The sequence below is a fragment of the Rousettus aegyptiacus genome, unplaced genomic scaffold (assembly GCF_014176215.1).
Source record: "Rousettus aegyptiacus isolate mRouAeg1 unplaced genomic scaffold, mRouAeg1.p scaffold_m13_p_5, whole genome shotgun sequence".
In the NCBI taxonomy this organism is placed as follows: domain Eukaryota; kingdom Metazoa; phylum Chordata; class Mammalia; order Chiroptera; family Pteropodidae; genus Rousettus; species Rousettus aegyptiacus.
In genome coordinates, this window is record NW_023416308.1 from 54,255,764 (window position 1) to 54,269,638 (window position 13,875).

Sequence of the window (13,875 nt, forward strand, 5' to 3'; positions counted from 1 at the left end):
GTTTAGTGGGTTTTTAGTATATTCACAGACTCATGCAACCATCTTCTCTAATTTCGGAACATTTCCATCGCCCTAAATAGGAGCCCTGTACCCATCAGCAGTCACTCTCCATTTTCCTACCCTACCACCAAACCTCAGGCAACTATTCATGTACTTTCTGTCTCTTATGGTCTGAATGTTTGTGTTCCCTCAAACTTCACATGTTGACACCTGAATACCCAAATGTGATGATATTAAGAGGTGGGGCCTTGGGAGATGCTTAGGTTGTGACAGTAGAGTCCTCGTGAATGAGATTTGTGTTCTTATAAAAGAACAGCTGATGCTATTTTTAAAATCTCCTCAAATTTCTTTTTTTTTCTTTTATTTATGCCTATAGTACCCGGTCTTTCTAGGTGGTCTCCCATCCAAGTACTAACCAAGCCCAACCCAGCTTAGCTTCCAAGATCAGACAGGATCAGGCACGTTCAGGGTAGCACAGCCATAGACGCTCTTCAAATTTCTTAAAACAGATGACCACAGTGAAACAGTGTGCCTCAAAGTAGTTCCTAATTTAAAATCTCCCAAGAAGCCCTTGATGGACAGTTGCTTGTGTAGGTGAAGTAGTTGGAAGTCGGTGGCTCCCTGCCATTATTCCTGGTCATTGACCTGCTGCATAGCTTGCAGCAAAGCCTAGTTCAAATGGGTAGTCTTCCACTTAAAGCAAATTACTGGAAATTTTAAAGCAGTTTTCCATGTGGCCAACAAGAGCCACTGCAAGCACTGTGCAAATTAGAATATTTGCGACAATGAGAAAGACGTGCTTCTTTCTCCAGGGGCTGCAGCTCCAGCCCAAAGTGCTCAAGACAGGCAAACTGAGTGCAAGCTGGATTCCGGGCTCCCTTGGCCAGCACAGCCTGTCCAAGCAGAGGCAATGGCCCTGGCCAAGTTGCTAAGGATGTCAAAGTAAACTAGGGGAAGTATGAGCAAGGAAGGAGAAGCAATGTGATCCCTATGATAAAGTGGCAATGCAAAAGAAACAGAAAACAGCAGAAATAAATCTGTGTTTCAACCAGTTCTAATCCATCATGTAGACCTTCTTCATGAAATAGAAGAACGAAGCATCTAATCGAATGAGAACATCTATAACCTATTTTCGAGGAGGTAGAACAAAACGGCAATGTTATGAAACACAAAAAGATCAGGATACATTTCATGATAAAACAAATGCTCACTGGAGTCACGAGTAGTAGAATTAATGTTTCGAAAGCAAATTAAAGGGACAGAAAATACTCTGTAAACACAGAGAGACCGCAAAAGAAAATAACAAAAATGACAATTCAAGAGAAGATGACAAAGTTATAGAAGACAGTACATGAAGAAGGAAGCCAAAATTAATTGAATTTCCTAAAGGAGAATACAGAACAAATGGGAGAAATTTATCAAGAGTGTAATTGAAGAAAACTTTCTGGAACTTAAATATACTCTGAAAACTTAAAAACTTAAAATTGATTTCGAGGTTCCAGAAGAAAAATAATAAGCAGACTCTAGCATTAAAACACATTTCAGTGGCATTCTATATCTTTAAACTAAAAGGAAGAAAAAAAAAGATTTGCAAAGTGATTTAAAAATAAGTTACCTTAACATGTCTACGTAACTAGAAGAAATAGGTTTGACATTTCTTAGAGGATAGTGTGACACAACAGTGCTATGGAATAAAAATCATGTAATTACTAAAAAATAGCAGAAAGTTATAGTCTCAAAACATTTTACTTTTTTTTTTCAGAAGAAAAGGGAGTTACAATCTAGAAAGCCATCTAGCATTTGCCTCCACTGTTTAACAAAATTTATTCTCACCAAAGACTCCAATACTCGACAATCACAAAATCCAGTAACTAATTGCTCATTGCTTTCCATTTGAAAGATTTCAATGTTACCGTTATGATACAAAAATGGTTAAGTAGTAAAAATAATATATGTATTATTTTATGTTTAGAGAAAGCTATTGGTAAAATATGGACCAAAGGGCTAATTTGAACATTGTTCGGTGATCAAAGCAGGGCCAATCTAACCCACATTAATGAGTGCTAAAAGATTTAATCATTATTTTGCTTTAGATCTCACCAGAGCTTGTTACTGAAGTTGAACCTAGGAAAGTTGAGGTTTGAGTTGGGAAAACCATATTGAGATGACATTGATTTTAATTTGACCTTGACCGACATTCTATTTAAGCTAATGGTCAGATAAATTTCTTACTGTTTTTCTGCCTTTCTTCTGAGAGAAAAAGTTAAAACTTTTGTTTTTTTTTGTTGTTGTTGTTGTTTCAATGGTGCAATGTTTCCCAACTAAATTTATAACTGAAGAGTCTTTTTGAGTTTAGCTGTTCATTGATATTTGAGTAAGGTATGCTTTCTAATCAGTATTTCTAGGTATTCTTGAGGGATAAAGGGAGATGATGTGGAGGGCACTGAGATTCCCAGCTCTCCTCTATTTCAGGTTGTTCTTTCTTTGATTGCTGCTCCTACTCTTGGTGTCAGTTATCTATGCCTTGTCACCCTACTGGACAAGCCTTTGATCTTCTCTCTCTTAAAAATATACCTACTCAAAAATGTGTAGCAAACTTTGCTGAAGTTTGGAGTCAATGACTGGGAATTACATACAAATACAACTCTGGAATTCCGGGGGGGGGGGGGGGGGGCGGAGACAAATGAATCTTATACATCCCTCTTTGTAAAACTTCCTCAGTCTTTTCACGTCAGAGGTATGGGCCTGCCCCATTTTCTAGACTTCTGAGAATGATGTAAAGATGAATTTTCTTACCATTTACTTTTAAACCAATTAATTTTTATCACCCATTACACATTTAACTGTAATTCCTACCTATCTAATACTCCAGTGATTCTCAATCCTGGGTGCACAAGACTCACCAAGTTTATTTAAAAAAAAAAAAAAAAAAAAAAAGGAACCATCTTTACTGATCCAAGATGGAAACAGGGCACACACCTAGGGCTTTTTTAAAAGCTCTGCAAGTGATTTTAATGTACAACCAAAGTTTAGAGCCATTGTAATGTTCCTTCTTGATTTATGAACTTATATAAAAGTTCTGTTCCTAGGTCTTGGTGTTTCTCAGCTGTGAGTATCAATAGTCATAGAATGCATGGTGCCTCAAGTCACTTGGGATTAGAAATTAACAATAAAATATAACCGCTGTGAGTAGCAAAACTAATAAAATGGGCCCAATGAAAAGGTAATATGGGTCTCTCATCCATAGCCTTTGAGCAGGAGGAGTGGATTTGAGTAAACAAGGATGTTTAGTAGATTGGAGGGAAGAGGTTCTGTAATTTGAAGAGAGGAGGGTCGATGGGGGAGGCTAGAGGGAACAGGGAAAAGTTGGCATGGAGGGAGGATTCCATGCACTCTGGTTGCACAGAACCAGGAAGTATTCCCCTCTACCTCTGAGAAACTCATTTCTCAACCTCCCTCCCCATCCAGTAGGAGAGAAAATGCAAAAAAGCTAAGAAAGAGCTAGTAGGTCTTGTCTTCAAGGAGGGATCCCTGTGGAGTCCAAGAGCACAAATGTTGGTGTCAGGAACAGCTAAATGAGTCCTTCAAGAACCCTATGATTGCCCCATCTTACTACCTTGAGAGAATTTCTAGGCTGTAGCTTAGGGAAAGGAAACCTAGCAGCAGGGCTTGGCTAAATCCATAATTGCTGAAATGTTGCTGAGTCCAGGGCAGCTAGCATTCTCAGGAGAGAGTAGCAGAAGAGTGTTGCACAGAGAGATAACTCCAGACACCTGCAGAGAGCTGAGTATTTGGCTGAGACTGATCAGCTCACATGTGTAAGGAAACTACTTGAAGCCATGAGAGGGTGGGGGGAATAAATAAAACAAACTTAAAAAGACTAAAAGTGCAGTGCCCGGAACAGAGCCTGATCCCACAAGCAAAACTAAAAAACTGGAAGAATCACGAGCATTTGGCAGAGTACACACTTTAAAATAGAACTTTAATTTATTGTCTGTATTTCAGTAGTCACTTTACCTGCCCAGGAATATCCTTCCCAGCATTGTTTTCCCTCCAGTACAGGACGCAGCCTAGAACACTGTATTTACTTACCTCTTTTGTCTCCTTTTATCTGGAATAGTTACTGAGATTGCTTTGTCTTATATGACATATTTTTGAAGAATACAACCAATGGGCCTTTTTTATAGCCCCCCTTTTCATGTGAAAATTTTATTTTCAGAGCTTATCTTTGCTCAGACTTTGATAGTGTTTTTAGGTCTGGCCAGTCAGTGCTAGAATTAAGCCACATATGTCAATGCTAGCGATGCTAAAATGTATAGAGAAACTTCAGAATAGAAAGGCTCTGAGAGCTGAGAGTGAAGGTACATACATGTGTATGAAAAATTGAAGAGTAACACACACGTACACATACCCACCCAGCGATGGGACAGGGCTTAAAAGTAGCACATTAAATGGTGAGTTTCTGCCTATTCAATTCTGAGTTCTTCAGGGGTTGACTTTAATCTCTTTTTTCCATGATGTCCCAAGTCCAGTCTCAGGAGAATATCTGTTGCCAGAGCAATCAGAAAACAGAGCTCTTAGAAGAGAGGTTTCTAGCAAGGGAATCAGAACGTGTTCTGCCCAACCATAGGAAGGAAAGGATGATGGAACCAGGCAACGGGTCTTCCCTGCCAGGCAGCAGTGTGAGATATATGCATTATCAGTTGATTAAGAGAAGTGAAACTTTGGGCTCAAGTTTGAAAAAACTGTTTAACCTCCCTAAATGTCAGATTATTCTTCCAATCTACAACCTGGCTTGCAGTCTTCCCAGAGTTACTGTGATAATACATGCAGAATCATTTCCAAATGATAATGCATTATACATATGTGACCCTTACTATTGTTATCATGGACAATTTAACCTTGAAAACCAATTCCTGAGGCTCTCAGAGTCTAATCTTACACAAATCTTTTTTTAAAAAGTCTCCTATATAGAAGACGAATTTGCTTCTGCTCCCTGTAACTAAGTATTGTATTTTCCCTGCTTGGAGACATTGCCCCAAAGAAGTGAGCTGACACAGAACCTGCTTGCTCTTAGGAAAAGATGACTAATCTCTTCCCCCTTCTTCCCTGATCCCTAGTTTTTGGTTGGGCCATGGAATTCCAGGGCCCCAAGTACAGCTTTCATTCACATGGAAAGAAACCCACAGGAAAGAGGATGTGAAAGAAAGCCTTGGTAAGAAGGATAAAAGGGGTAACATGAAGACAGTGGGTGTGGGGCCTGTGACCATCACTAAGCCTGCCAGGCCCTCCTGTCCCCTCTTCCTCCTGGCTGTACCTTATACCTCCTGTCTCCTACAGCTTCCTGGGCAAGCACCCTATTGGCAGCAGCTTTCCACAAGATTTACTTTCAGTGAAAGCTTAGACTATAGGTATCCAGAAAGCTCCTCTCGTCCTGGCTATCAAATTAAGCCCCCTTCGAAATTTAAATTTTACACAGGAAGTTCTTGCTCATGAATGTAAGTTATACACATGGCTGCCTTACTACCTACTCACGAAAATCTGTAATTCAACTCTTGGACTTAATTGGATTTTTCATTTCTTTGGCTCTTAAATAGTTACATGTATATTTGCAGTATAACTCCAAAGACATTCGAATTTGATATCTTAAGACACGTAAATTTCCTAATGATGGCCAGTTAAAATTGGTGGACTTAAAATATGTAAATGTGTGCTCTATTGATAACAACAAAAAGAGCTTCAAATTGACAAATCTTGTACTTAACAAAAATAAAAAGCATCTACAGACACCCCTATCTGAGACTTGGTGAGATAGCTAGTGGTTAGGAAATCAAGCAATCGTTTCTCAGAAGAATGATCAGAATTAGTAGCAAAACAGACTGTTAATGAATTTATGATTATGCAAAGCCTGTTACCTCACTGTACCTCTTAGACATAACTCTTTTTTCTAAGCTTAATTTGGGCCTGAAACAATTTTGTGGTTCTTCCCCTATCTACACAGAGCTGTCCCCAGTGTGTTTGCGTGACTCTCGAGCCCAGCAGTTAAAAATTCTGCTTAGAGCTCAGAGTTTTAATTTCTCTTTTCAAAAAAATCAATGGACTCTTACATTCTTTCATTTTCTTAGTATCATATAAATATTACAGATATAGAAAATGACATGCAAGTGAATTTTGGATTTGCACATGGCTTTATCTGTTTAAGGTTACAGTTTGGGGTCATTCTAACAAAAAGAATAAAAACCGTAAGGGAAAAATTTTGGCATTTTAATGACCCTGTTCTGGAAAAACAAACAGAGGAAAGGCTTAAAAATTCTACTTCATTCAAGTAAAAATCTTTAGTTCATCTAAATAAAACATAAGACAACTCAATAGGAAATATTGGGCAAAAAAAACCCCCAAAACCAAAAAACAGCATTTCAAAGAAGAAAAATCACAAATGAACAATAAATATAAATTGTTTAGCTTTATTTGTAAACAGGAAAATGCAAATTAAAACTACCATATAATGTCATGTTATAACTACCAGATTTGCAGAAATGCTAAGTATTGATAAGGACGCAGAATGACAGGAACTTTTACACTGTAGGTAGGGCTGTAAATTGGTTCAACTAATTTATAATCCTAATTATAAAACTAGTGCCAGGCATTCTTTCAAGTGCTTTAAGTCATTTAATCACTTGGAAAATCATTTGGCATTCTCTTATTAAGTTGATGATTTTCCTACTAGAGACTCAGCAATTCCCCTACTTCCCTAGAGGAAGTATTATAAATGCATGTTAGGAGACTTAACTCAAAATGTTTACATAAACACAGTTTGTAGTAGTAAAAAACCAGAACAATTCAAATGTTCAAGAGGAGACAATCAGTAAATTTTGGTCAATTCATATATTCATACTGAAAAAAGACAAGTCACAAAATACATACCATTTATATAAAAATAAAAACTGTATAAAAGTGATGCGGCCAGTCCAAGATTAGAAACAAATATTTGTTAAACAGAAATAAAAAATATGGTTTAGGAATTCATTCATATTTAGAAAGACTATGAAGAAACCCAAAGGAATCATAAGAACAAAAATTAAGGTAATCACTATCTTGGTGCAGGGTGGGAAACGAGATGCTGAAAATACATCAAGGAGCTTAAGTCATATTGGTAATGTTCTTAAGCTGTGTTTGAGGTACAGGTGTTTATTCTATACTTTTTACTTTTATTACACTATATATATCTGTGTTTGAAATATTTCACAGTGTTCTTTATAAGTAAAAAAAAAAAAAAAAAAGCGGTCTTGATTCCCTTAATATAGCGAAGAAAGAGACATTGTCAGAAAACCCTCAAGGCCCCTAGACTATGCATGCAGAAGGCACTCAGTGTTTGAAGTAAAGGAGGCTTAGGCTGATCTGAGAACTAAGTTCACAATTCAAAGCATTTTCCCCCTATATTCTCTTAAGTTTCACAGAAGTGACTTTTCAGTGAAACTATGTCATGTAACAAGTATTTTGACTAGCACTGTCAATTTGTTTTATCTTCTTGCCAGAAACTCAGCTGTGGCAAATATTTGTCAAGATGAATTGATCAACATGCAGTGCTAAAACATCCCTTCTCGTTCCTTTCAGCATACTCAGTTCCAAGATGGTACGTGGTAGAGAATTCAGCTTTGCTGACTCTGTTTCTCCCTTGAGGAGAGCTGAAAAAGTGAGTTTTCCCCCTTGCCACTTTACCAATTTATTAGTTGAGCAAGTCATTTAACCAGTATCTCATTTTTCCCATTAGTAAAATGAACACCATAATGAACATAATATCTATCCATCCACGCACCCACCCACCTATCTACGTATCAATTAATCTCTTGGAGCAGTGCCTACCATCATGTAGTTAGTGCTATCTAAGTCTTAGTTATTATGTATTGGTCATATACAATCTATTGGTTTTGAACAAAATTCTACAAACGACAGCTATTTGATTAAATTGTGGTTTGTGTTGTGAAAACAAAATGGACCTTTAACACTTTAAAAATAGAATATTGAAAAAAATACATTTTATTAAATAATTATAATGCAAAATAGACAAAACATTTATTATTGATTCCTTAAATACAGTATTTTAAACATCTTACCTGAAACATTATAATTTTGAGCTAATGGAAGAGAAAAACTGCCTCACAGAAATATTTAACGTTATACAGGGAATACACCATTTTTAACATTAACTCCATTAGGTTACGACTTTAAAAGTATATTGTGCTGTCACTATCCATTAAACTACAAACTCAATGAGAGTAACAACATAGGGTAACTATACGCTAATATTTTGAACTAACATTTCAAATGCAGACTTACCACATATTTTATTTTAAGTTTAGATAATAAACATTTCTTTTTGCAAAGACAGTTTTTATTGCCATTAGATTCTACTGATTTTTCAGAAAGAGAGCTGCCCCACACTGGATCCACTGGTCTTGATTGCTTCCACATGGAACATCGATATTGGTTACCACACGATCCCTTTCAGCACTCGTGTAAACAGGCAAAGATATACTCTCTTCTGGGGAATATGGACCGTATGCACCCTGTGTAAAATTAATCTCATTTAAAAATATAGCAATATACTGTTTTGAAGCTGATCATTAGATAACCAAAGAGACAAACAAAACCCTCCCATAAATTTTTACTTAACATTTTATTATGAAATGTTTTAATAATAATAAACCCCCATAATAAACCCCCATCATCCAGCTGCAACAATTAACTCACGGCCAATTGTTTCATTTATAACTTTCCTCTAGCCCAAAATACTGTGGTATTTTGATCCAAATCCTACAATTTTATCTGTAAATATATGTCTAGAAATAAAGCATAAAAATGTACTCATGATACTATTATATTTGAAAATATTAACAATATTATATATCTATTACCTCATTATCCCATAATTTCTAAAATAGTTATATTAAAACCATAATTCAAATAAAATCCATATGAACATTTTGTTGCTATATCTCTATGTCTTCTAAATTTATAGGTTTTTCCTCTTTTTTCCTTTGAAATTTGCGGAAGAAACTAGACCAAAGACTTTCCCACATTCTGACTTTTGTTGCCTACATTCCCATGGTATCATTTTTGTAAACTGAATCTGGAGATAAGCTCAGATTCAAATTCAGTTTTTGGCAGAACACTGCATAGGTGGTAGTGTATCTTTCCATCAAGAGGCACATATGGTTGGTTGTCTCTATTTTTAGATATTAGGAGCCACTGGTGATCATTATTACATTCAAGAGTATAAAATAACTTAACTCTGTCATTCTTTCTTATTTCCAGTGAGAGTATATCTATAAAGAGAAACTGCTACTTATCAACTTTTCAATTATCATAAGGGGCAGTTCATATAGGAAATTCTAGATAAATGCTATCAAATTTCCCTTTGTTTTTTCAAAAAAATTTGTTTCCTTGTATACTGTAAAAGTGATCAATGATTACCACACCCTCTTTTTTTAAAGTATCATTATGACTGGGGATTCAAACATATCTGATGAATTTCAATCTAACACAGTTATTATCTTATTGATGTTCAAATTGTCAATCTTTGTGCAGTGGGAATTCTTAAATTGGCTCCTGAGCTTTTGTTTTGTTTTGTTTTTGGTGTGTCATTTTCATTATCTTTGCTTTCCAGTATGTGAATGTTACAACCTCGTCTTGTGTATTTTCTGTCCGAGAAATCTATTAGTGATTACTTTGAAGACCCTTGGTGCCTTTAATGAGAAATGGTATTCGACATCATAATCTGTGTGCCAGAAATGATCTTTCACTCTCTGAGGATTTTTTTGGTGACTGGAGCTTAGAAATATATATTTAAAAAATCATGAATTCACTATAGTATTTCCAGTTCAAAGATCAATGTTTTTACTGAACTTGCATAATTTCATCCAACTAATGGATTATTACTTATTTTTTACAGTAATTGTAAAACTTAAATGTGAGACTCATTCTAAAATTTTACAAGTGATGAATCAGAAAGCCATAGTTTACCATGGTAACCTAGTTAGAAAGTGGCAAAGTTGCCATAGATAGTACAGTTGAAAAGTTTTGGGCATATGAATATCAGCACTTAAATATTCTGTTATTCTGTTCTTTTCAAAATAGAAGATAATGGCATTTATAGAAATAATCATTTTCAGGTTCTGGAGTAGTTGTGTAGGAATTCCTGTGTAGGTTACTCTCTGAGCATTAGTTTCCCTGTTACAGAAGGGACATATAAGCATTTATCCACCTAACAGGATGGTGAACAAATCAATGATGTATTAAAGAGATCAAATATAAAGCAATATTTATCTACACATCTCTAATTCTTCGGGCTGCATATACCTGCCTTTTCCTTAATTCCTACTATTCTCAAATCAACTAGAAAAAAATCCCAGCTTTTTAGCATCCACTATATGTCACAGATGGTGCTAAGATAGAAAGGAATAAAAATAGAATGTTTTAAATTTTTCCATGAGGGAAAAAATATTTAAATATAAGTGGGCATTATATGAAATTCCTATTTTCTAATCGCTTGCACTCGTGCTCCCTTCCCTCCTCTCTCTGTCTCTCAAATGCGCACGCACACACACTCGTACCCATTGTTCTAACTCCTCTAGTCAGTGATATACATCAGTTAAGTCCTTTTGAAAACTCATTCATTCCTAACATTCCTAAATCTTATCCTGATTTACATACAAAATTCATTCATTATGGAGAATCATTGCCCAAATAGATAAAAACACCATCTGCCCTGAATCTTTCTAATTTCCTGTTTGTACTGATGATTCTGTGAGTTATTCATCCAACAGTATTTTATGTGCTAATGTTTTGTCTAGAATTACAACAGCTAAGCATTTCAGTGTATATTCAAGTAGAGAAAATAATCTTTGAAGCTTAAAACTTAGTTTAGTACACAATATACACATCAAACATACAGTATATAATTTTTTTAGAAAAATGATTACTTTAGAAAACAAACTACAACCCTGGATTATATAACCTAATAAGGATTAATGGTGAGAATGAATTCTGGTTGGGCATCAGAAAAAATACAGGATAGGAAGATAAGAGAATTTTCAGCCATTAGTCACTGTCTAATCTTTTCCCTCTTCTCCAATTCTGCTTAAATGGCAAAGCTTTAGGAATCAGAAATTCTTGTCATTGTTATAATTCCTTAGGCATTCCTAAAGTTAGTAACCTAGTGCAGGCTTTCTTTTGGTGTTCCCTTTAAATTCTTTAGCAAACAGCAGACAACATTACATATCTGTTGAACAGAAATGATGAGAATCTATGAATGTATACTTATAATCCCAGGAAAGGTTTTAAATTATCTTTCTCTACCACCTAATATTTGCTTTGCTTCCCATAACTTCTATGGCCAAAAGTGAAAACAGAAACTTCAGACTGATATGTTTTAAAACACTATTCATTTCTATTTAGGATATTTTCTCTATAGTTCTTCATTTTAATACCAAGCAATTTTCCCTTTAAATTCAGAATTTAAAAGTTATGCCAAGTTGATTCCTCACATAGTCACTCTCAGTTTACTAGTTCTGTATATATCTTCAAATCCTTCCAAATCTGCTTTTGGTTATAAGGTTTTTGTTTGTTTAAGGAGAGGGTACAATGTTTCTATCAAAACCTACGGTGTTTTAAAAGCAAAACACTTCAGTTTCTTCTTAACCTTTTGCTTTTCACTTCTAAAAATCTCTTAAATAGTAAATGTTATGAGCTTCTGTAAAAAAAAAAAAAATTGAATGAACTTGCTCTTAAGTCTCCACTAAATAAATGATCAAAGTAGCAGAGCCAGGTTCTTTGGCGTTGTCACCATTAGCACAATAACTTGAGCAACTAGACGTTCCATGAATGTTGCTTAACTGAAATAAACTCTAATGATGCAATTTCTTCTTTAATATGCTTCTCATAACAGACAAAGCATGAGACCCTGCTGGGCTGGAATATTTGGATGAAATTAAAATTTTATTAATAACTATTAACATATAAATTAAGTGCCCAATCAAGCAAAATAGGAGCTACGCTAGGAAGACTTCAAATAATTCATACTATATGACATGTAAACAAGTTAGTTTGATATAAATAGAATTTAATAAAAATCTATATAATGTGATTAATCTAAAGTGGTTAATGATTTCACATAGCCTATTTAGTTAAACCAAAAAGTGGTCCAATTAACTCAATCAAAAAATGAGACTAAATTTGAAATTTCATACTCAAGCCCATGCCCATGGGAAAGTAGTGTAAAAGTACTCATGTACTATAAAATAACAGGCAGAAGGCAACAGGCTAATATTTCAAAGAAGACAATGCATTTTACAAAGGTGAATGGTGATATTCAGTATCATTTAGCCAACAAACCAAAGAAAATAACAAAATAAAACATAAAAACCAAACAAAAACCAAAACCCTCCAACAAAAAAACAAAATTACCTAGGTTAATTATGTTAACTATTTGACCTAATTTCAACTCAATTTTTTTATTATCAAACATACATGAAGGCAAATCAAAACATATTTCTCATCATTTTATTCATAAAGTTCAACTAACTTATTCTACCACATGCTTTCTGAACGTTTATGAATCAAGTCAATGAACAGCTCTTTTCTAGAAAAGGAGATGTTAGGAAATCAAAGTTTTAATCTACATAATAAAGTGGCATAACTTATTAATGCAACTATGGAAAAAATAAATATCTCTAAACAGGAAACAAAACAACTTGCTAACAATGAATATTTTGAGAATTCGCTCTTTCAAGATGTCTAGTTACTCTTTAAAATGTATTTTGGTACAGAAATACTTCCCTCACATTTTTGAATAATACGATGCTGACATCGCTTTTATAATAAGTCCTTAAGAACAAAAAATACTGTCATATAGAAAAAATATTAAATATTCGTTACTTTTATTAAATCAGAGTACATACAAGGTAAAGTTTTCAGCATATATCTTCTTATATTCATGGTGATAATATTTTAATATAGACATAAAAGTAATATAAAGGGCATTTTTGTGAGTTGCTTATGGAATCATTTTATAGCTATATTTTTCTATGGACATGCAGTTGTTTCTGAAGTTGAATTATCAATTGCTGTGCCTGTTGGGAGGTCTAAGTCTATGGGGCTGGCTCAGGGATCTGATGTTTCTGTGGGGCAGATAAACCCTAAAGAGCATCCTTTACTGAAAAGGTAGAACAAAGACAAACTTATGTCCTTTGGAATCTCAGAACCGGATATAATCTCAGACTGTCCTATCACAAAAAACAGTATTTCCCAAACTGTATCATGTGGATCAGGAGATGTAGATGAAGAGGAAGGGGTGCATGAAAAAGTTGTGTGTTAGGTATAGGTAATCTTTGGGATTTCTCAGAGTTAATATTCTCAAACATGTCATGAATTTCCAAGCAGTAAAAACTGTTTTTATTAAAACAGTATTTTTTTTTTTTACTTGACAATTTTTCACAGTGAACAATTATAAAATAACGTTGTATAGAGCATTTTTTGGGAAATGCTTTGGAGAAAGCAAATGCAATTTGGGGAGTAAAATCCCCAAGGGAAATCTTAGTTTAGATTTATGTTAATTTAACCATCAGCACTGAACTGGAACTGGAACAACTTTTAAGAATGTCCATCATGAATGAATAAATGTATAAATTAATAGTATAAGTTATATTATCTTAGTGAACATACATAATGGTAAACAGAAACACTGGGAAAGTATTTTTACCAGCATTTTACTTTTAATTATCCTTGAGAATTTCTAATTCTAATTTTGTTAAGTGGCAAAATCTACTGCATTTATCATAAAACAATAGTAGAGCTCCCTCCTCTCCCACCCTGTGA

General features: G+C 34.7%; 1 protein-coding gene and 1 pseudogene across 3 annotated transcripts in view; both read right to left on the reverse strand.

The window, feature by feature from the left end:
- Positions 1 to 367: 367 nt before the first annotated feature.
- Positions 368 to 486, reverse strand: LOC118603716 (annotated as a pseudogene).
- A 7,549-nt stretch (positions 487 to 8,035) lies between these two features.
- The window catches only part of DYNC2H1 (dynein cytoplasmic 2 heavy chain 1), a 253,153-nt gene continuing 247,313 nt past the window's right edge, over positions 8,036 to 13,875 (reverse strand). For 2 of the 3 annotated variants that reach the window (XM_016163676.2, XM_016163673.2), the window contains exon 90: positions 8,036 to 8,567. In XM_016163676.2, coding sequence (XP_016019162.2) covers positions 8,409 to 8,567 — 159 coding nt within the window. In that variant the 3' untranslated portion in view covers positions 8,036 to 8,408. The remainder of the gene's footprint in view (positions 8,568 to 13,875) is intronic. The other variant, XM_016163675.2, reaches the window with a different exon arrangement.